Below are 24,493 nucleotides of genomic sequence, written 5' to 3'. Positions count from 1 at the left end.
GTTGATGTTACGGAGATGGAAATAGGCAGTCTTACTGATGGCATGAATATGAGGTCGGAAGCTCACCTTGGGTTCAAACGTGACAGCAAGTTTACGAACAGGCTGGTATAATCTCAGACTGTTGCCACAGAGAGGAATGGAGTTGCTAGCTAGGGAACGGAGTTTGGAGTGGGGACCGAAAACAATGGCTTCCCATTTAATTGGAGGAAATTTCTGCTTATTTAGTGCTGGATGTCAGATAAACAGTCTTATAATTTAGCAACAGTGGAGAAGTGGTGGTGAAGTAAGAGCTGAGTGTTGTCAGCATACATATGAAAACTAACGCTATACTTTCAGATGATGTCACCGAAGGGCAGCATGTAAACAAGAAGTAGACAGCGCACGAGTATGATGGGCTGAATGACATTTATCTGTGCTGAAATTTCCTAGTCTTGGCATTAATCCACCGTAGTTCCTACTTTGACTCTGCATGACTGAGTGGTTTGTTGCTGCATGTTCGCGCTCACTTGCAGCTTGATTCATTTAACTCCCCCAAGCACAGTATAGTAACCAACAGCTCATTTAACTGCCACTTTTCCTGATCTGGAGATATGATGAATTTTACAACTTTGTGCTCAAAGTGGCTTTTCTCATGTGAGGTTAGATAAATTAAGTGTGACAAGCTACTTAATTATGGAGGGGATTTTGGCTGCATCCAATCCTGTCTTCACCTAAAGTCCATTCAAGCATTTCCAGCAGGCATTAATTCTTTGGAGAAATGACCACGTGGAATATATCAAAAGCTGGAGGAGTGGGGGGGTGTTGAGGGGGTTGGCGGTGAGGCTTTCAAAGTACTTATTTTATTTATTGCTGCCATTTGCCTCAGTAGTAGCAGAGAGATTATGTTTTGCTTATGCTTAAGTGAGTGGAAGTTTTGGTAAAGTCACTGGCTTTCACTTGTGTGCTGTCCAGTCCATTATTTTCCACCTGTTCATTTCAATGGACAGAAAACCACAGACTGTCTAGGCTGAATTGGGCTTAGAAAGCCCAAACTGGACCCCAGACTTTAACTCGCATGTGAAAGCGTTTGAAATTCTAAATGGTTTGAGAAAGTAAAATTGCATTTGTTTTTATATTTCAGATTAATTGCAGGCATGCCCAGATCTGCAGTTTGAATTCCAGATTCTCTTTTAGTGTTAAATTGTGGATTTAATCAACCATCTATTGATGTAAACTTGGTACCGCTTGTAAGGTGATATTGAAAATGAATCTACATATCTGCTTCTATTGAATTTGGAACAGATGCTATTTGATCTGAAGTTTTTCCCTAGTTCTGTGGTGACTGTATTTCAAAGTGAGTCACATCACTGGGCAATACATACCCTTTGCCTCAGTAAAATATCTATTCTGTAACAGCTTGTTTCCTTTTTTTTAAACTTCAAAAACATTTTATTCTTCCAAAACATTGCTTTCAAATGGAATAACATTTATAATCTAAAATTGTAAAACATGCTGGATTATGCTAAAGTGAATGTTGTGTACAGTTGATTTTCCAATTTCACAATATTGCATGCATGGCCAGCAAATATTACACTTCTGTATAACTTTTTCTATCCATGGTTTGTTCTGTGATGTACAAATTCCAAATGATTATGCCATAGTTCAGGTTATTGTTGCTAATAATATGTAAAGCTCAGGGCGTCCATCAACTCTTTGCAATTGCTAACCTTATTTGTAAAAAACTAGTTTAAGATGTAATATATTGCAAGTTGTATGTTTAATAATGCTGACTATAGGGATAGAGGATAGACCCTAATATTTCCATTTAGGGCTGAATTCCAGTCCTCAGTATTTTTAGATGGGAGGGCAAGTATGTAGCTTAAATGTCTGTCAGGGATGTCAACATTGGACTTGACGAATGGGATTTCATGATCAGAGGGTTTGAGGGATGGAGAGTGAAAGAACAATTGAGGGATATTCTTGATTTCCTACATACTAGTTTTGAGTGGAGGAAGATGAGTGCACAGGCAGAAAAATATCAAATTGCTTGATTTTTTTGTTTGTGTAAATTTTAAAACATTACATTTTTTAACTGGAAATCAGTATATTGAGAAATTTAACAAGGATGTTAGGAAAAATTCCTCTTCAGTTGCCATTAGTGCCCTGTTGACGTTTCTCCAAGTCACGCCTGTGTAGATTACTAGTATTTACCAGTGTTTGCAATGACCAATGTTAATTATGAACCTATTAGTGAAATTTAGTGTTGATGCAATTAGAAATATAGTATTAATTAGAACTTCAATTTAAAAATTCAGCAAAGCTGTTGTTGTGCACTGTGGTTTTTCAACAACCTGGCATTTATATCGCACCTTTAGCTTAGAAAAAATTGTCCTAAGGCACTTCACGCAAGCATAAGGGGAAAAAATGGACACCGAGTGAAATAGAGATAGTAGCAGGGATGATCAAAAGCTTGGTCAAAGAAGTAAGTTTTAATGAGGGTCCTGAAGGAGTTGGAGAGGTTTGGGGAACTCATTCCAGAGCATACCCCTTAAGTGGTTGAAGGCATTGCTGCCATTGGTTGAGTAAAGGGAGAGGCAGAGGAACAGTATTTGGGTGGGATGTTGGTGAGCTGGAGCATATTGCAGAGATAGGAAAGGACGAGGCCACTAAGGCATTTAAACACAAAGCTGAGAATTTTGAAGTGGAAGGTTGTCTTTTTGAATTGGTTGCAGAAAACTGCCTAGTCATTGTGTATTAACATTGTGGGCAATGTAACCTGTTAAATCTTAATGCTAATTTTACCTTAAAAAAAAAAGTTTGTGTGCGGTGTTTCAGTTTCTATTCTGTAATGAGCTGCAGCATAAGAAAAATTAGACAATAAATTTGATCTAACTCAAAATATGGCTGCACTAGAGGCTTATTTAATATTGTTTACTATTTGGAATGGAAATGCAAGGAACCAGAAACTCTTAAAGCACCCCCAGTCTTGATTTTTTTTTATGTATGCTGTTCAGAGAACTGTAGATAGCCTGATTAACCTGCAATCAAATGGGGAAACATTTTATTCATCCCAAATTGTCTCGTCTTCACACTGAGGGTACCCACCATTGTGTTGTGTAGTACTACCATTGTGGTAAATGGGAGAGGTTTCGAATAGATCCAGCAACTCAAAACTGGCCATCAAGCTGGGGGACCAACCCTCGTTCAATGACAAGGGCAGGAGTGCATGCCAGGAGCAGCACCAGGCATCCCTAAAAATGAGGTGTCAGCCGTGAAGCTACAACACAGGCATACTTGCATGCTGCTTCCGTTGTTTGGCATGTAATAGATAGGGCTAAACAATCCCATAACCACCGGATCAGATCGAAACTCTGTAGTCCTGCCACATTCAGTCATAAATGGTGGTGGACAATTAAACAATTGACAGGAGTAGGAGAAGGCTCCACGATGTGAGTCCAGCACATCAGTGCAAAAGACAAGGCTAAAGTATTTGCATCCATCTTCAGCCAGAAGGGGTGAGTAGATGATCCATCTCAGCCTCCTGTGGTCCCCAGCATCACAGATACCAGTCTTCAGCCAATCTGATTCACTCCATGAGATATCAAGAAACAGCTGAAGGTACTGGATACTGCAAAGGCTATGGGCTCTGACACATTCCAGCAATAGTGCTGAAGATTTGTGTTCCAGAACTTGCTGGACCCCTAGCTAAACTGTTTTACTACAGCTACAACACAGGCATCTACCCGGCAATATGGAAAATTGCCCAGGTATGACCTGTGCACAAAAAGCAGGACAAATTCGACCTTGCCAATTACTGCCCCTGTCTTCTCCCAATCATCAAAGTGATGGAAGGGGTTGTCGACAGCACTTACTCAGCAATAACCTACTCACTGACGCTCAGTTTGGGTTCCGCCAGGGCCTCTCAGCTTCTGACCTCATTACAGCCTTGGCCCAAACGTGGACAAAAGAGCTGAACTCCAAAGGTGAGGTGAGAGTGACTGCCCTTGACAGCAAGGCAGCATTTGACAGAGTATGGCACAAGGAGCCCTAGCAAAACTGGAGTCGATGGGAATCCGGGACAACTCTCCACTGGTTCAAGTCATACCTAATGCAAAGGAAGATGGTAATAAAAGCAAATTGCTGCAGCTGCTGGAAATACTCAGCAGATCTGGTAGCATCTGCGGAGAGAGAAGCAGAGTATTTCTACATTTTCTTGTTTGTGTCAAAGGAAGATGGTTGCGGTTGCTGAAGGTTAATCGTCTCCGTCCCAGGATGTTATTGCATAAGTTCCTCAGGCTAGTGTCTCAGGCCCAACCATCTTCAGCTGCTTCACCTTCCCTCTATCAGAAGGGGGGATGTTCACTGATGATTGGTGCTGAACATTGTGCATTCATAATTCCTCAGATACTGAAGCAGCCCGTATCCATAGGTAGCGAGACCTGGACAAAATCCAGGCTTGAGCTGATAAGTGGCAAATAACATTCGCACCACACAAGTGCCAGGCAATAACCATCTCCCTTGATGTTTAATGGCTTTACCATCGCTGAATCCCTCATCAATATTCTGGGGGTCACTATTGACCAGAAACTGAACTGGGCCAGCCACATAAATGTTGTGGCTATAACAGCAGGTCAGAGGCTCACCTCCTGACTCCCCAATGCCTGTCCATCTACAAGACACAAGTAAGGAGTGTGATGGAATATTCTCCACATGCCTGGATGGGTGCAGCTCCAATAACACTCAAGAAGCTGGACACCATCCAGGACAAAGCAGCCTACTTGAGTGGCACCCCATCCATCACCTTCAACATTCATTCCCTCCACCACCGACGCAGTGACAGCAGTGCGTACCATCTACAAGATGCACTGCAACAACTCAGAGGCTCTTTCAACAGCACCTTCCAAACCCATGACCTCTACCACCTAGAAAAACAAGGGCAATAGATGCATGGGAACACCACCACCTGCAGGTTCCCCTCCAAGCCACACACCATCCTGACTTGGAACTATATCCCTGTTCTTTTACTGTCAGTGGGTCAAAATCCTGGAACTCCCTAATCGCACTGTTGGTGTACCTACACCCCAAGGCCTGCCATGGTTCAAGAAGGCACCACATCACCACCACCTTCTCAAGAACAATTAGGAATGGGCAATAACTGTTTTTGGTTGTCCGAGAAGATCTATATATTCTGTATATTTTTGTTGGGTTACTTTTGAGCATATTTAATTCAGGAAAAACCTGCATATTGGAGGCTTTCGTGATGGGATTTTCGGAGCAAAGTTTGAATGACTGGCAGTCGAGAGGAGAGTGAGAAGCTAAATTTTGAATGATCCTTATACTGAAATGAATGTCAGCTTCAATTCATTTCTCAGTATTAATGTAACTAAATAGAAGTAAGCTTTAAATCAAGAGGATGTTTTCTCTCACTTAACTGAATTTTCATGGAAAACAAACAGTGGGTGCTATTTTCCTGTCCTTACTGCCCCATTTGTGCTTAAAAAAAAAAAGACAGTAATGGATTCAAAATAGTGCAGCTAAGGGAAGCACCAATTTACTGCCAGACTTCTGCCCATTCCCATTCTTGGGTAGAAGTTGCAGGCAGCCAGATCTCTTGTTGCAAACGGTTAAGAACTATGATATGCTAAATGGGGTCAAATGACATGGGCAACATTGCAAAACTACTAATCAGGGAGACTTAAAACATTATGCTTGGGGGAAAGAGGAGGTTGCTATTACTGATGAGATTTTGTTACCAGCACCAATTGACCTATTTATTTTATACTTCATCCAACCAGCCCCGTTAAGAATGCAAGTTGTTAGCACCTTTTTCTACATTAAGGATGCTTTAAATACAAGTTGTTGCTGGGTCATGGCTGTAGCATTTAAGAGGAAGCTTAAAAAAAAGTTGTGTGAAAAATTAACATGGGGAAGTTAATGGAAAAAAAGCTTGTATTCAGGACTTCCTAAAGTGCTTCAACAGTCAATGAATTACTTCTTGAAATGTAAGCCATCATAGCAGTCAGTTTTTATAAAGTCTATTTTTGATGGTGTTGGATGAGGAATACATGTTGGCTGAGACACCAGGCGTACCAGTCTTCAAGTAGTGCCATGGGATCTCATACATGCACCTGAAAGGGCAGATGATGCTATGGAAATACTTCTCATTCAGGAACTACATCAACATAAGAAATAAGAGGAGTAGACCTGCTCCGCCATTCAATAAGATTGTGGCTGATTATGATTGTAGCCTTAACTCCACTTTCCAGCCCTTGGCTCTGATGCTGATCTACTCAATCGTGCACTGAACTCTGGCAGCCTAGATTATGAATGCGCCATTTTTTAAGGATTGGAGAAATGATGATTAGAGTCTTTTGTTCTGCACATTTCATTTGCTCCACTGCAAAGAGAAAATGCATAATTGTTTCTCTATTTCTCTGGGCTGTGGGCAGGATTAGGATTATAAGTAAATGGAGCTAAGCATTAGAGTGTGTGGAGTACTCAGTAGTTTCGCAAGAGTGTACTCAGTAAATTAGGAGCTAACAACCCCACTGCCTTGTGGGTGTCTCGGGAGAGACCAAGGCTGAGAGAGTAAACCCTAACAGAAAATCCGGAGCCGAGCCCCGAAGGCGGTCATGTGTCACCGTTGGCATGTTTCCGACAATTCTTGCAGCCATACTGGCGCCAAACGTCATGCTCTGCACTCCTTTGGACCCCACTAGGAAGGCAGAGAGTGGGGTTTTGACACTTGGGCAACTCACAACCTCCATACATCTGCCCAGGCATGCGCCATGGAGGGATCACTCCATTGTCACCTCACAGTGACCAAAACAACATGGAAGGCAGCAGTTACAGGTTATAAGTCCAGCTCAATTGGCATAGAGATTGGGCGCCACGGGTTGCCTTTGTCAATGGGAGAGATCACATCTCACTGGACAGCTACCGCCTGCCTCAAACCGGACAGCTCCCGGTCAGTAAGGTTCTGTCCCGCCACAGTCCACCTGCTTCAATGGGTGCTTGGAGCTCAGGGTCATTGCCCAACAAGTGGACTGTAACACCGCACCAAACAGCACGACAAAAAAAAGGAAAGAAGGTAACAGCCCTTCGTTTTGCAAGCTGGAACGTCAGAACTGTGTCCTGGCCTGTCGGAAGACCTTACACAAATCAACGATTCTCGGAAGACCGCCATCATTAACAACAAGCTCAGAAGACTCAATGTGGACATTACAGCACTTCAGGAGACACGCCTCCCTGCGAGCGGATCTCTGAGAGAGCAAGACTACACCTTCTTCTGGCAGGGTAGGGATCCTGAAGAACCAAGACAGCATGGAGTGGGCTTTGCCATCAGAAACTTTTTGCTCAGCATGATAGAGCCACCTTCAAATGGCTCAGAACGCATACTGTCCAGCTGACTGCTCACCGCTTCTGGTCCAGTACACCTACTCAGCATCTATGCTCCAACACTCTGCTCCTCACCTGAAGTTAAAGATCAGTTCTAGGAGGAACTCCATAATATCATTAGTAGCATTCCCAATACCAAACATTTGTTCCTGCTGGGGGACTTTAATGCCAGGGTTGGGCTGACCATGACTCATGGCCCTCCTGCCTTGGGCACTACGGCATTGGAAGGATGAATGAGAATGGACAGAGACTACTGGAGTTGTGTACCTATCACAACCTCTGCATCACCAACTCGTTCTTTCATACTAAACCCTGTCACCAGGTTTCATGGAGGCACCCAAGATCATGTCGTCAGCTGGACCGCATCGTCACAAGGCGAGCCTCTATAAACAGTGTCCAAATCACATGCAGCTTCCACAGTGTGGACTGCGACACCGACCACTCCCTGGTGTGCAGCAAAGTTAGACTCAAACCAAAGAAGCTACATCACTCCAAGCAGAAGGGCCACCTGCGCATCAACACTAACAGCTGTGGATAAGAAATTCTGTTACATAAGTTTCTAAATTCACTTGAAAAAGCCCTTCAAAACACTCCTACAGGGGATGCAGAGACCAAGTGGGCCCACATCAGACACCATCTATGACTCAGCAATGAACACCTATGGCAAACGTGAGAAGCAGAATGCAGACTGGTTTCAATCTCACTTTGAAGAGCTGGAACCTATCATAGCCGCGAAGCGCATTGCACTGTTGAACTACAAGAAAGCCCCCAGCGAGTTAACATCTGTAGCACTTAATGTAGCCAGAAGCGCTGCACAAAGAACAGCCAGGCGCTGTGCAAATGACTGCGTTTAGACAGGCATCAAGATCGGCGCAGGCTTTGAGGGCTGAATGGCCTGCTCCTGTGCTGTACTGTTCTTTGACTACTGGCAACACCTATGCAGTCGTATTCAGCTGGCCTCCAGACCGGAAACATCAGAGGAATGTATGATGGCATTAAGAGAGCTTTTGGGCCAACCATCAAGATCACCCCCCTCAAGTCTAAATCAGGGGACATGATCACTGACCAATGCAAGCAAATGGACCGCTGGGTTGAACACTACCTAGAACTGTTCTCCAGGGAAAATGTTGTCATTGAGACCGTTCCCAATGCAACCCAGTCTCTGACAGTCATGGATGAGCTGGACGAACAGCGAACAAAATCGGAACTCGGTGATGCCATTGATTCTCTAGCCAGTGGAAAAGCCCCTGGGAAGGACAACATTACCCCTGAAATAATCAAGAGTGCCAAGCCTGCTATACTCTCAGCACTCCATGAACTGCTTTGCCTGTGCTGGGATGAGGGAGCAGTACCACAGGACATGCGCGATGCCCTCGATATCATCACCTTCTAAAAGAACAAGGGTGACTGCAACAACTACCGTGGAATCTCCCTGCTCAGCATAGTGGTGAAAGTCTTCGCTCGAGTCATTTTAAACAGACTCTAGAAGCTGGCTGAGCGTGTCTATCCTGAGGCACAGTGTGGCTTCCGAGCAGAGAGATGGGGAGGGGATGCAGACTCCTAGTAGAATAGGGACACAGCTAAACACAGGAAAGCGAACAAGTCAGAGGGAATACAGCAGAAGTAAGTTTCAAGGGAGTAATACCAGGATAGAAAGCCTTTACTTTAATGCCAGGAGTATTGCAGGTAAAAAACGGATGAGTTAAGGGCAAGGATTGACATGTGGAATTGTGATATAGTAGCCATCATGGAGACATTGTTGAGGGAGGGGCAGGATTGGCAGCTCAATATCCCAGGATATAGAATCTTCAGGCAAGACAGAGGAGGGGGTAAAAAAGGAGGGGCATTGCAATATTAGTTAAGGAGTCAGTTACTGCAGTAAGGAGAGATGATATCTTGGAGGGGGCATCAAATGAAGCTTTATGGGTAGAGTTTAGGAATAAAAAAAGGGACAGCCACATTGCTAGGTGTTTATTATAGACCCCCAGACAGTCAGCGGGAAATTGAGGAGCAAATATGTGCTCAATTTGCAGAGGTGTGTAAAAATAATAGGGTAATTATATTAGGTGATTTCAACTTTCCCAACATTAATTGGGATAGTCATTGTGTTAAGGGCTGAGATGGAGTGGAGTTCTTAAAATGTATACAGGAGAACCTTTTAGCTCAATATGTAGAGGATCCAACAAGGGAGGGTGCAGTGCTGGACCTAATTCTAGGGAATGAAGCCGGACAGGTGGTTGATGTGTTGGTGGGGGAGCATTTTGGCGATAGCGACCACAACATGGTACAATTTAATAAAAGCAAAATACTGCGGATGCTGGAAATCTGAAACAAAAACAAGAAATGCTGGAATCACTCAGCAGGTCTGGCAGCATCTGTGGAAAGAGAAGCAGAGTTAACATTTCGGGTCAGTGACCCTTCTTCGGAACATAGTAACATAACTACTATGTTGCACATCTCCACCCTTTCGGGTCACTGACCCGAAACGTTAACTCTGCTTCTCTTTCCACAGATGGTACAATTTAAGCTGGTTATGGAGAAAGAAATAGACAAGTTGCAAAAAAAGGTTTTGGATTGGGGGGGAGCGAATTTTAGTAAAATAAGGCAGGATCTCGCCAAGGTAGACTGGAAAGAGTTACTTGGGAAATCTACAGAAGAGCAGTGGGGGGCATTCAAAAAGGAAATGGGGAGGGTACAGGCCCAACATGTTCCCTCTAGGGTAATAGGTAGGAGCAACAAGCCCAGAGAACCATGGATGACCAGAAACATTCAGGATACGATGAGAAGGAAAAGAGAGGCTTTTAGCAAATACAAGAAAAGCAAATCAATGGAAGCATTAATGGAATACAGCAAGCGTAGGATGGAGCTTAAGAAAGCAATTAGGAGAGTAAAGAGGGGATGTGAGAAAGCTCTGGCTGGTAAAAGTAGGGAAAATCCCAAGATATTCGATAAGTATATCAATGGGAAGAGGATAACCAGGGAAAGAGTAGGCCCCATTAGGGACCAAGGGGGAAATTTGTGGGTGGAGCCAGAGGACATTGGTAGGGTGTTGAACGAATACTTCACGTCTGTCTTCACCCAAGAGAATGAGGATGTAGATATGGAACTCAGAGAAAGAGACTGTGAGGTTCTTGTGCAAATTGTTATAGGGAGCGACAAGGTTTGGAGGTTTTGGAAGGCTTAAAAGTGGACAAATCTCCAGGTCCGGATGATTTGTGTCCCAGGATGCTGTGGGAGGCGAAGGTGGAGATTGCAGGGGCTCTGACCCTAATTTTTTTTAAATTCCTCTCTGGCCACAGGGGAGGTGCCAGAGGACTGGAGAAGAGCTAATGTGGTCCCACTATTTAAGAAAGGTTGTAGAGATAAGCCAGGGAACTACAGACCAGTGAGTCTCACATCAGTGGTAGGGAAACTATTGGAGAAAATCTATCTCTACTTGGAGGCAAAATTTGATTAGGAATAGTCAGCATGGCTTTGTCAGAGGGAGGTCATGCCCAACAAACTTGATTGAATTTTTTGAGCATGTGACCAGGTGTGTAGATGAGGGTAGTGCAGTTGATGTAGTTTACATGGATTTCAGCAAAGCCTTTGACAAGGTCCCACATGGGAGACTTATCAAGAAAGCAAATGCACATGGGATACAAGGTAACTTGATAAGGTGGATTCAAAATTGGCTTAGCTGTAGGAGACAGAGAGTGACTGGAAGCCAGTGTCCAGTGGCGTACCACAGGGATCTGTGCTGGGTCCCCTATTGTTTATCATTTATATAAACCACATAGATGACTATGTGGGGGGTAGGATCAGTAAGTTTGCGGATGACACAGAGATTGGCCGAGTGGTTAACAGTGAGGTGGAGTGTCTTAGGTTACAAGAAGATATAGATGGGATGGTCAAATGGGCAGTAAAGTGGCAGATGGAATTTAACCATGAAAAGAGTGAGGTGATACACTTTGGAAGGAGTAATGTGACACGGAAGTATTCAATGAATGGCCTGACACTGGGAAGTTCCGAGGAACAAAGGGACCTTGGCGTGTTTGTCCATAGATCTCTGAAGGCAGTAGGGCAGGTTAATAGGGTGGTGAAAAAGGCATATGGGACACTTGCCTTTATCAAATCGAGGCATAGATTACAAAAGCAGGGAGGTCATGTTGGAGTTGTACAGAACTTTGGTAAGGCCACAGCTGGAGTACTGTGTGCAATTCTGGTCACCACATTATAGGAAGGATGTGACTGCATTGGAGGGGATGCAGAGGCAATTCACCAGGATGTTGCCTGGGAAGGAACATTTAAGCTATGAAGAGAGGCTGGATAGCCTGGGGTTGTTTTTGCTGGAGCAGAGAAGACTGAGGGGTGGCCTGATCGAGGTGTACAAGATTATGAGGGACATGGACAGGGTGGATAGGGAGCAGCTGTTCCCCTTAGTTGAAGGGTCAGTTACGAGGGGTCACAAGTTGAAGGTGAGGGGCGGGAGGTTTAAGGGGGATTTGAGGAAGAACTTTTTTACCCAGAGGGTGGTGTCGGTCTGGAATGCCCTGCCTGGGAGGGTGGTAGAGGCGGGTTGCCTAACATCCTTTAAAAAGTACCTGGATGAGCACTTGGCACGTCATAACATTCAAGGCTATGGGCCGTGCTGGAAAATGGGATTAGGTAGACAGGTCAGGTGTCTTTAATTCATCAGTGCAGACTCGATGGGCTGAAGGGCCTCTTCTGCACTGTATTATTCTGTGATTCTGTGAGATCCACCATTGACATGCTGTTCTCCCTTCGCCAGCTACAGGAGAAATGCCGCGAACAACAGATGCCCCTCAACATTGCTTTCATAGATCTCACCAAAGCCTTTGACCTCATCAGCAGACGTGGCCTCTTCAGACTACTAGCAATATCGGATGTCCACCAAAGCTACTCAGTATCATCTCCTCATTCCATGACAATATGAAAGGCACAATTCAGCATAGCGGTGCCTCATCAGTCCCTTTTCCTATCCTGAGTGGCGTGAAACGGGACTGTGTTCTCGCACTTACACTGTTTGGGATCTTCTCCCTGCTGCTCTCATGTGTTCAAGTCTTCAGAAGGAATTTTCCTCCACACAAGATCAGATGGCAGGTTGTTCAACCTTGCCCGTCTTAGAGCGAAGACCAAAGTACAGAAGGTCATCAGGGAATTCCTCCTGGTGGACGATGCTGCATTAACATCCCACACAGAAGTGTCTGCAGAGACTCAGCGACAGGATTGCAGCTGCCTGCAACGAATTTGGCCGAACCATCAATCTCAAGAAAATGAACATGGGACAGGATGTCAGAAATGCTCCATCCATCAATATTGGCGACCACGCTCTGGAAGTGGTTCAAGAGTTCATCTACCTAGACTCAACTATCACCAGTAACCTGTCTCTCGATGCAGAAATCAACAAGCACATGGGAAAGGCGTCCACTGCTATGTCCAGACTGGCCAAGAGTGTGGGAAAATGGCGCACTGACATGGAACACAAAAATCCAAGTGTATCAAGCCTGTGTCCTCAGTACCTTGCTCTACAGCAGCGAGGCCTGGAGAACGTAGGTCAGCCAAGAGCGACGTCTCAATTCATTCCATCTTTGTTGGCATCAGGTGGCAGGACCATATCTCCAACACAGAAGTCCTCGAGGCAGCTAACATCCCCAGCATATACACCCTACCGAGCCCATGGTGCTGGAGATGGCTTGGCCATGTGAACCACATTGAAGATGGCAGGATCCCCACTCTACTCTTAGGCCTAGTCAACATATCTGCCCATATATTTATATATGCTGGGAATAAAAAGGAGCTGGAGTGCAGTTTTAGACCCCCAAAAAATACTGTGCGTTGTTGCCACTTCTCCCCAGCCCCAGCACCTTTGCCTTCCCCCTCAAATGACCTACCTGCATGAGCATGCCAGTCGACTGACATTCCTATGGGACAAAACTGGCACTGTTTCACCAACCCAGGCCTCAAAATTGTGGAATCCTCTTCGCCATGAATCTAGGCGGCCAGCTGACTGGCCAGATGTCAAAAACTAGCCTCACCATGATCATCTATAACATTAAAAGTCTCAACAATTTATTTTTAATGTTCTGTTATGCCTGGGGCTCAGATACATTTCTAATATGAGTATTTTAGTATTGGACGTTGAGAACCCAATTTAGAAAAAAAATTTAAAAAGGATCTTCCAATGTCAAGTGGCACTGCTGCTCCTCCAGATGGCACTGCAGGCAAGTTTACATATTTTCTACCTTCTCGTTCTCTGCAGGTGAAGTTTTTAATTTACATTAAATTCAGTAAAGACATTTTACATACTGACCCTTCTGACACTTCCGTGGGCCCTGCACTTTTCCTCTTCCCACCCTTTTCTTCCTTTAGTGTCCAGTATAAGCTTGGAAAATATCAGAGTCATTCACGACATAGAAGGAGGCCAGTTGGCCAATAGGATAGCTCTGTGGACAGCTGGCATGGACTGTCTGTCCCACTCCCCTGCTTGATCCCCGTAGCCCTGCAAGTCTATTTTCTTCAAGTGGCCATCCAACTTCCTCTTGAAGTCATTGTCTCCACTTCCACCACCCTTGTGGGCAACTATTGGTTGTTACTGTTGTATGTTTGTTTACTAAACTGCTACCTTAGTTATTCTTTCTTAGAGAGATTCTTTAGTCAAGAGTAATTAGAACATTAACCTTTATTACATTATAACTATGTACAGCTTCACACCAGTTTGTGTGATCCATCTGAAGCTACGCTGCATCTCTCCAAGTCTAAGTGATCTCTTACATCATGATGGTAGGAGGTATTCTTTACCCTCAACATTAACCCGATCAGACCCTTATACTACAATTACCACCTGCTGCGTAAAAAGTGCTTCCTCATATTCCCCCTGCATCTTTTGCCCAAAACTTTCAATCTGTGTCCATTAGTCCTTGTACCATTAGTTAATGGGAACAGATTTTCCTTGTCTAACTTGATTGGCACCCCATCCACAAACATTCATTCCCTCCACCACCAACGCACAGTGGCAGCAGTGTGTACCATTCACAAGATGTACTGCAGCAATGCACCAAGGCTCCTTAGACAGCACTTTCCAAACCAGTGATCTCTACCAACTAGAAGGGCAAGGGCAGCACATGCATGGGACCACCACCACCACCTGCAAGTTCCTCTCCAAGTGTGTGGTGGAAAGAGATTTAATCATGACTTTTGAGAGAGAATTGGACAATTATCTGAAGAGAAAATATTTTCAGGGCTACAGGGTAGTGGGACTAGGCAAGTTGCTCTTGCAGTAAGCTAGCACAGACACGATGGGCTGAATGGCCTCCTTCTGTGCTATAACCATTCTACAATTCTATTGAATGAGCATATGGCCTACTCCCATTCCTATTTCTTATGTTCTTATATTCTTTGGCTGAATTATGATAATGAGCTGGCAGTATCAATTTTAGGTTAACTCCATCCCCTATGCTTCCACGTGTGATCAAATTTCTAAAGAAGTGTATTTTTTTTTTTAAGGCTCAACTAAAATGCATTGTTGTCAGGACGTGGGTGATAGTAGCAGGATCACGTTTAGTGTTGATCAGTAGGTGACCTAAAATGGTGCTAGCTAGGGCTGCATAGCAATTGTATTCAAATTTGGAGTGGCTTGCGAAGCCACTTAAGATGACATTTAAGAGTCAGCCACATATTTTGGAATTGAAGGCACTTGCAAGACAGTGGTAATAGGTTTCCTTCCCTAAAGACTATCACTGATCCAGTTAGGTTTTTTAGAACAATCCAGCAGTTAATCCAAAAAAAAAAAACACACATTCTGTTGCCAATTCACCAGAGTTACTGAATTCAATTTTAAAAGTTACCATTATAGAATTTGAGCTAAAAACAGAAAAAGGTTAGAAATATGCAGCAGGTGAGGTAGCACCTGCGGAGAAAGAAACAGAATTAACATTTCAGGGTAGTTCTGATTAAAGGTCAGGTGGTGCCTGACCTATTGAATATTTCCAGCATTTTCTGTTTTTACTTCAGACTTCCAGAATCCACAGTATTTATTTTTTGTATTCCATTAACACAAAAGCACTCTGTTACTCAAAGAAAATCAACTACCTTGCTTTGAATGTAGTGTTTTCCAATGTGTATCCCATTAATTAGATCAAAATTTACAACAAATGTGAAGAGTAAGCTAAAATGTTCTCACTTTATCCACAGAATATTTGCAAAGAATGCTAGTGCTGTTACTTTGTTGTATAGTAAAATCCATTATAAATGGTCTCTACCTTGAGTTAGAAGATTGTGGGTTTATATCCAACTCCAAGATTTAAGTACATAATCTAAATTAACACTTCACTGCTAGTTTAGATTATATAATTACATTTTGAAGGATTAATACATGGTCAGACATGCTGTCTATTCGACATAAAGTCAAGGCCTTCACTACTACTTAGAGGAATGTAAAAGATCCCATGGTGCAAATCAAAGAGCATGGAGATCTCCCACTGTTCCAGACAGCATTCACCTCTCAAGCATCATTTAAAAAAAAAATCTAGTCATTTACTTTATTGCTGTGTGGATTACATGCTGTGTGCAAATTGCCTGCTGTTTGCCTATAATATTTTCTGTACTTTAAGATAAGTTGATACAAAGTGACTTGGAGATGTTTCTCCAACATAAGGCAGTGAATAGATACAAGTCTAGTGGTTCAAAGATTTCTTTTTAGTTCCAGATAACCTATTCATATTCAAATTAAATATGCCAAGAGCTGGTTTTTAAAAAACAGAAAATGCTGGAAATACACAGCAGGTCTGGCAACATCTGTGGAGAAAGAAACAGTTAATGTTTCAAGTCTGTGACCCTTCATTAGAACTGGCAAAAGGTTAGAAATGTAATAGACTGAGCAAGTAAATGGGGTGGTGGGGAGGGCAGAAGAACAAAAGGGAAGGTCTGTGATAGTGCAGAGGACAGGAGAGATTAGATGACAGATGTGAAAGAACAAAAGGCAAAGGGGTAGTAATAGCCACAGTAAAAGAAAGCATTTGTCCAGAGAGAGTGTTAATGGCAGAATAAGGAATAACTGTCTGAAAGCAAAAACATGAAAAACACGTTTAAGACTGGAACATGGTTAAAAAAAAAAATCAAAATCATGGTCTGAAGTTGAACTCAGTGTTGAATCCAGAGGGCTGTAGAGTTCCTAATCAAAAGCTTGGTTTTGTTCTTTTAACTTAAACTAGGTTGAATTCTGTGCATTACAAAAAACAAATGATAACTTGTATTTATATAGCATCTATAAACGTAACAAAACATCCCAAGACTCATTTAAACATTGTAAAGCAAGATTTAACACTAAGCCACATAAGGTGACATAGGGCAGATGGCCAAAAGCTTGGTTAAAGAGGTAGATTTTAACAAGCGTCTTAAAAGGAGGAAAGTGAGGTAGAGAGATGGAGAGGTACAGGGAGGGTATTCCAGAGCTTAGTGCCCAGATAATTGAAGGCACAGTCACCAATAGTGTAGCAATCAAAACTGGGAATGCTCAAGAGGCCAGAATTAGACACGAGCAGATATCTCAGAGGGTTGTGGGGCTGAAGCTGATTACCGAGATAGAGAAGGGCAAGGTCATGGAGGGTTTTGAAAACAAAAAGGATGAGAATTTTAAAAATTTGAGGTATTGCTTGACCAAGAGCCTATGTAGGTCAGTGAGCACAGGGATGATGATGATGATGAACAGCACTTGGCATGAGTAAGGACACGGGCAGCAGAGTTTTGGATGACCAAGGTTTATGGAGAGTAGAATGTGGGATGCCAGCCAGAAATTTGTTGGAATTGTCAAGGCTAGAGGTAACAAAGACACGGCTGAGGGTTTGAGCAGATGAGCTGATGGAGGGACAGATGTCGTGATGGCACAAAGATGTGATTAGCAGCTCATTTTGGGGCCAAATATGACACCAAGGTTGTGAACAGTCTGATTCAGCTTCAAAGACAGTCGCCAGGGAGAGGGATGGAGTCGGTAGCTGGGGAGCAGAGAGTTTACAACAGGGATTGAAAACAATGGCTTCAGTCTTCCCAATTATTAATTGAAGAAATTTCTGCTCATTTATTACTGGATGTTGGACAAGCAGTCTTGATAATTTAGCAGTCTAGGGAGGTGGTGGTGAGGTAGAGCTGGGTGTTGTCAGTATATGTGAAAACTAACGCTGTGTTTTTGGATCATGTCGCTGAGGTGCAGCGCATGGATGAGAAATAGGAGGGGGCCAAGGATAGATCCTTGGGGGACACCAGGAGGTAGTGCAGGAGTGCACCATAGAGAAGAGAAGCTATTGCAGGTGATTCTGTGACTATGATTAGACAGATAAGAATGCAACCAGAGAGTACAGTCCCACCCAGCTAGGTGACAATGGAGAGGCACTGGAGGAGGATACTGTAGTTAACTGTGTCAAAGGCTACAGACAGGTCGAGCAGGATGAGGAGGGATATTTTACCTTTGTCAGTCACATAGGATGTCATTTGTGACTATGATAAGAGCAGTTTCAGTACTGTGGCAGGAGCAGAAACCTGATTGAAGGGATTAGAGTATGGAATTCTGGAAAAGATGGGCACAGATTTTGGAGGTGACAATATGTTCAAGGTCTTTGGAGAGGGAAAGGAGGTGGAAGATGGGCTAGAATGGTGGGGTCAAAGGTTTTTTTTGAGAGAGGATAGTACCTGAAGAAAACCATGTTAGCTGATATTACGAACACCCACCATTTTCCTCAAAATAAATTATTTTCTGCGTCCCTTACTGTAAGAGATTACTGTTGATCTCTCCCAATGACAGAAAGCAGATTTTAAATTAGTTGTGCCCAGTCAGGTTCCTTAAAAGGTAACTTTTACTTACTTATTTTCTATTTCCTAGATCACAGCAGCCAATTCTGGATGAAAAACGAATTGCCAGTACTTGTACATTGAAAGTCAGAACAAACAAACAAACATTCTCTTCTTAAAGTTATTGAATCCCTATGGAATATGCTAAAAATGGAACGCTTTTACAATTTGGGCAACATTGCCTTAGGGGACATTAACAGGCCTTCAGTAAACAGTACCAGTGGCATTGTACTGTCTTATATTTCACAGTTGTAATGATCATCTCCAAATAAACTCCATTTAAATCAAAGATCTAATTTAAAGACCATTATTTATCCTTTATCCCCTTTTCTACTTAACTTCACTTAAGAGAAAACCAGTCGGTGGAGGATACCTTAGATGCATGAACCTCAACTCCATTGGAGATATGAATGGCCAGCAGCAAGGACGTGACCTGGTGAGGACCTGTGGGAATGACAATTTATTGAAAAAAAACTTTTTGAAGCATCAAGGATACATGCTTTTCAATATAAATGGAATACTCTGAACAAAGTTACTCTCAGATGTTCTACCCCTTTCGTTCACCAATTAGGCTGAGTTCATACGCTGTAGGATGTAACCCTCCTCATGCATTTTCCCTTTATCTCTTTCCCTTGCTGTTCTTGCTCATGTGGTTCCCAAGTATGCCATCTTTTGTCCACTTATTGTTTCTTTGAGCAACGTGCCCAGCCCATCTCCATTTGGCATCTTTTATCTTCTGAATGACATCCTTAACTCCAGTTTACTAGCATATTTCATTACACCTTATTTTATCAAGAATGGAGATGTGTAACATTTGTCTTTCCATTGCTCTGAGCTGTACACAGTTTTTGTTCTAGAAATTTTGTAGTTGTCCACGATTTTGCCCCATATGTCATGGTCAGTAACACACACTGAGCATACACCCTCCTCCTTAATGCCAGTAGTTTTTCCTTATCGCACGGAATATCTATCTCCCGAAACAACTCCACCCTGCCCTAATCCTACTCAGTACCTTTTCATTCATACATACAATCCTCCATTCTTAATGTTTGGCCCAGATATTTGTATTCAGTCACTTTTTCAATTTCTTATTCTTCAATTTATATGGTATCTTCTGTCTTAAAAGTTTGCCATATACTTTGTTTTTCCTTTGTGCATTTTCAGTCCAATAATTTTACTCTCCTTAAGTTAATTAGTTTCACTTCCAAGTCTTTAAATGATGAAGTAATTATTACAACATCTGCAAAGCACAAGTCTATTAGTTTTACTCCATCCCTTTAAAGCTGCAAATTCCCTAAATTTTTGTAAAGTACTCATTTATTACCCCTCTGGTTGTTACTTTTTCTACACTTTATGGTTTGGTCTGAAAAATATTTATAAGAACTAATTGTTTACATGGAATAGTGAATACAGATGAAAAATATGAAACAGGAAATGCTGGAAATACACAAGTCAGTCAGCATCTGAACAGACCTCTCATCAGAAATATTAACCTGTCTTTGTTGAAAATGCACCTCTTTTAATTTTGCCTATTAAAGAAAGCATGGATTAAGGAACATGTGAACATTAGCAGTCTGTAAAGAGACAATTCAGTTGTGATAGCGGGCAGACTACTTTACATTCCTGTTAACCAATTCCATCTTTCATCTTGAGTATCTCACGATACATCAATTCCAATGAAGTACAAGAATGGTAGAAGGAACACAAACAAATACAAATTAAAAACAATACTCTTACTGTTTATGCTACTCAAAGACCTGCATATAAAATCAACATACAATACTCTGCCATAAAAATAATCAAATGACAGCAAATCAACTGACAGTAAATTAGCAGAAACGTCATGGTGAGCTCAGCTTTGGTTTAGAGTAAAGACAGTAGCAATGACAACCTATAATACAGCTATAACAACGACTTTAACTGATCAGGCCATATGTCAACATTTTTTTTTAAATGGACTGAAAATATTACATCAAAAAGACTGAAAATGCAAACATCTATATTTCACATAACTTTAGTCATTTGATGGTGAAGGAAACAGCTGAAATGAAACTTGTTAATATGGACAGAATTGGCACGGATATATCTCAGGTTGGTTATTTTATATTCAACATCAATTCATTCATTCACATTAATAAATTTCAGCATGTTATTTCCCTCCTGTAGCAGAACAATAGCTACAGATAAACAAGCTTTGTTTAGATTATTTCTTTCACAGAGAAAAGCTTGAGATTCTGGTAGCACAGAAAGCATACTTCTCATCCAAAGAAAATCCTTCCTTGGCTAGTTTTGCATTATAATATTTCTGCAACATCTGCTCTTTGCCACCGATAATTAGAACAGGCTTTGAAGCACCAATTGATTGTTATAATCATTTAACACCTACTATAATACAACAGAACCGTGAAAGTATGAGACACAGAGAGAAATGAGCGAGAGGCAAGAATTATTTTTGGAGGGAGAATTCACCTTTACCCATTATATAAAGCTAGTATGTAGGATTATTTTTCCTCAACACAAACCAATTGATAGACTTAACAAAGCAAACTATTTTTAAACTGAGCTCTGATGCAAAGATTTTTTTGCAAGCATGTAATATAACCAACAACCCTGCTGAATTGAACAATTTTATCAGCCCAGTTTAATATGTACATCCAAGCACAAATCAGAAGTAAATCGGTACCAGGGGATCAATGATCACCAGTTATGAGCTTCTTCACATGCACAAAAGGATACAACCACTATAAGGAAAACTTCGCAAATTGTATAGATTCAATAAGAACAAAAGGCAGCCACTGACACCAGATTTTAAGCATGCATATATTCAAACCCTAAAGTAAGGACTTGTATTAAATTGATCGTTTTTAAATTGAAATGCTGCACTAATTTAAAGACAAAAAGGTACTCAGAGCTTTTGCTCCAAATGTTGCCTCCAATGTCTTGGTTCTTGAGATAGTGATGGTTTTGGTCTGTGTATTCATAAAGGAGACACCAAGAAGTCCTGCTCTCCACTGAAAAGTCCTCCTAAATCAGATCCAAAATTCTTGAATCTTCATTTAACATAACCTTGTTGTACTTCAGAGTTCCAAGGCTGGAAATCGAGATGCCTCTGGATTCAGCATGTCGGACAAGAAGTGAATAGCTCCAGCCATCCCTGTATAGGACAAGACAGGAAAAACAATACAATGCACAATTAATTGTTTATTTACACCAAGATAGAAATTAACAAAAATGGATTTAAAAAATGTAACTAGCAAAATATTAAAAATCTTCTCAATGGATAGAAATAACAATGCTGTCTGCTTTAGTAAATCATGGTTTCTATAGTGCCTCCACATATGGCAAGAAAAGGCCATTAAATAAATCTCAAGCCTATGCAAAATAGGTGTAAATACTTTATCAGCATGAATTTATCCTATATTAATTTCCAAAAGAAGGTAAATAACTGCATTTTCTCCTGACCCCCAAGGATAATTGAGCAAAAAACTCCAACCAACACAATCTACAGTATTCAAACACACCATTCCCATCTGGACTGGTACCAGTTATCCAAATAGGTTTTACTCATCAATATTCTGTAATTATCCATTTCATAACCAGAGCAAGCTCATTTTAATTAGGTTATTTTTGCTTTTTGGTCTGCTAAGTGACATGCTCAGAAACCACAATACATGAGCAGCTCCAAACCAAGTTATTCAGAAATCCACAAGTAATTACATTCATTAAAAATATTTTTAAAAAATGACCAAAGCAGGAAATGGGACATCAATAAATAGTTGAGATTAGCAGTTAGGATGCTAGGCCAAATGCCCAATAACCACCTTCCCCTCTGAAATTTCTATGATTCTTTGCCTTATGGAGCAATTTCAGGATTTGGAATGAGGGGAAGAAAAGAGTAACAATCCCATAGCAAAAGAAATTGGGTTGGGAGGTATGAACACGAACACCTCATCCTTCCCAATGGCTGCTGTAACATGCGCAAATATATTTATATTTGTTGCATGAAAGTGTCTTTGATACGCTCAGGTATCCACAATCTGTCAAGATCTGCTCAGCTGTACTCTAGGTTCTTAATTTTCCTGTCAGCTTGGTGTCTGATATGCATGGAAGCCTATCACTGTGTTAAGAGTCTCCAAACCAAGCTACAGAGAAATCAGAGATAGGAGTTCCTATTTGTCTCGTAGGGGATGTACATTCTCTCTCCGTAGGGACACATCCGACTTAAGCAAGTGAGGAAAGCTTTGGTGCTAGTTGGTGATAGCCAAGACTTAAAGGCCTAATGAACATAAAAGGGATTGCTGGAATTTGCTAACCTAAAACACAATAAACCAGCTAGGATCTTTCTACACATCAGGAAATTAGCTTGTAGGTTATCTAAAGCAGAAGAGTCCCAGTCTTCAGTGGTGAGTCAACCCTCCACATCCCATTAACTAGCTAAGTTGGTTGAACAACAACAGGAGTAGGCCAATCAGGCTCTCAAGCCTGTTCCATCATTTAGTTAGACTATGGTTGATCTGTATCATCTCCATCTACCGGTGACTCTCAATACCCATGCCAAACAAAAAAAAAGACTCTGGTCTTTGAAATTTTCAACTGATAGTCACAACAGCTTTTTGGGAGAAAAGTTCCAGATTTCCAGCTGGTGAGCTGCCTTCTTGAACCGCTGCAGTTGGTGTGGTAAAGGTACTCCCAGTGTTGTTAGGTAGGAAGTTCAGATTTTGACCGAGCAACGAGGAAGGAATGGTGATATATTTCCAAGTCAGGATGGTTGCAACTTGGAGGGAAACTTGCAGGTACTGGTGTTCCCATGCACCTTCTGTCCATGTACTTCCAGGCATAAAGGCTGCAGGTTTGGAAGGTGCTGTCGAAATAGTCCGAGTTGCTGCAGTGTATCTTGTAGATAGTACACACTGCAGCCACAGTATACCAGTAATGAAAAGAGCAAATCTTTAAGGTGATGGATAGGGTGTTAATCATGCAGGCTGCTGGTCTTGGATGGTATCGAGCTTGTTGGAGCTATGCCCGCCCACGCAAGTGGTGGTAGAAAAGCTTGGAGGAGTCAGGAAGGGAGTTATTCGTCACAGAATATCCAGCTTTTGAGCTGCTCTTGTAACCACAGTATGTGTGTGGCTGGTCCAGTTAAGGTTCTGGTCAACAGTGACCCCAGGATGTTGATGGTGGGGGTGTCAGCAATGGTAATACCATTGAATGTAAAAGGAGATGGCTAGATTCTCTCTTGTTGGAGATGGTCATTGTGTGGCAGGAATATTATTCACCACATATCAACCCAAGCCTGAATATTGTCCAGGTTTTGCTGCATGTGGATATGAACTCTTCATTATGAAGAGTTACGAATGGAACTGGATACTGTGTAATCGTCAGCAAATATCTCCACTTGTGACCTTATGAGGATGGAATGTCACTGTTGCTGATTCCTTCCATCACTTTGCTGAAGGCTGAAAGTAGGGGAAGGGGGTGGAAATTGATCAGGCTAGATTTGTCCTGATTTTTGTGGCTAGGACATACCTGTTCAATTTTCCACTTAGTTGGGTAGATGCCATTAAGGTACCGAAACAGCTTGGCTGGGGGCATGGATAGTTCTGGAGCACATCTTCAGCTGGTATATTGTCAGAGCCCATAGCCTGTGCTGTATTAAGTACACTCAGCCATAATACAGCACAGGCTATGGGCTCTGACAATATACCAGCTGAAGATGTGCTCCAGAACTATCCATGCCCCCAGCCAAGCTGTTTCGGTCCAGAAAAGTACACTCAGCCATTTCTGGATCACACATGGAGGTAATCGAACTGGCTGAAAACTGTCATCTGTGATGCTGGGGACCTCCTGAAGAGACTGAGGTAAATCATCCACTTGGCATTTCTGGCTGAAGATGGTTGCAAATGCTTCAGCTTGTCTTTTGCACTCATGCTGGACTTCATCATTGAGAATAGCTAGGTTTGTGGATCCTCTTCCTCCACTTAGTTGTTTAATTATCCACCGCCTTTCATGATTGGATGTGGCAGGACTGCAGAGCTTTGATTTAATCCATTGGTTGAAGGATCGCTTAGCTCTGTCTATAGCATACTGCTTCTACTGTTTAGCATGCATTTAGTAGTCTTGTGTCGTAGCTTCACCAGGGGCACCTCATTTTGGGGTATGCCTGGTACTGCTCCTGATATGCTCTCTTACACTCCTCATTTAACAAGGGTTGGTCTCCTGGCTTGATGGTAATAGTAGAGTGAGGAATATGCCAGGCGATGACGTTACAAATTAT

General features: G+C 42.2%; 2 protein-coding genes across 2 annotated transcripts in view; one reads left to right on the top strand and one right to left on the bottom strand.

Annotated features, from left to right (window-relative positions):
• The window catches only part of vopp1b (VOPP1 WW domain binding protein b), a 73,956-nt gene extending 71,093 nt beyond the window's left edge, over positions 1–2,863 (top strand). Inside the window, exon 6 of the transcript XR_010968919.1 lies at positions 1,121–2,863. The gene's annotated coding sequence lies outside the window, so the exon portion shown is untranslated. The remainder of the gene's footprint in view (positions 1–1,120) is intronic.
• Positions 2,864–18,224: 15,361 nt separating this feature from the next.
• Positions 18,225–24,493, bottom strand: part of lancl2 (LanC lantibiotic synthetase component C-like 2 (bacterial)) — a 57,064-nt gene continuing 50,795 nt past the window's right edge. The window contains exon 9 of the mRNA XM_068011593.1: positions 18,225–21,373. Within this exon, the coding sequence (XP_067867694.1) occupies positions 21,297–21,373 (77 nt within the window). The 3' untranslated portion in view covers positions 18,225–21,296. The remainder of the gene's footprint in view (positions 21,374–24,493) is intronic.

The sequence above is a fragment of the Heterodontus francisci genome, chromosome 2 (assembly GCF_036365525.1).
Source record: "Heterodontus francisci isolate sHetFra1 chromosome 2, sHetFra1.hap1, whole genome shotgun sequence".
NCBI lineage: Eukaryota > Metazoa > Chordata > Chondrichthyes > Heterodontiformes > Heterodontidae > Heterodontus > Heterodontus francisci.
Note: the sequence above shows the minus strand (reverse complement) of the source record. Positions and strands in the feature narration are given on the sequence as shown.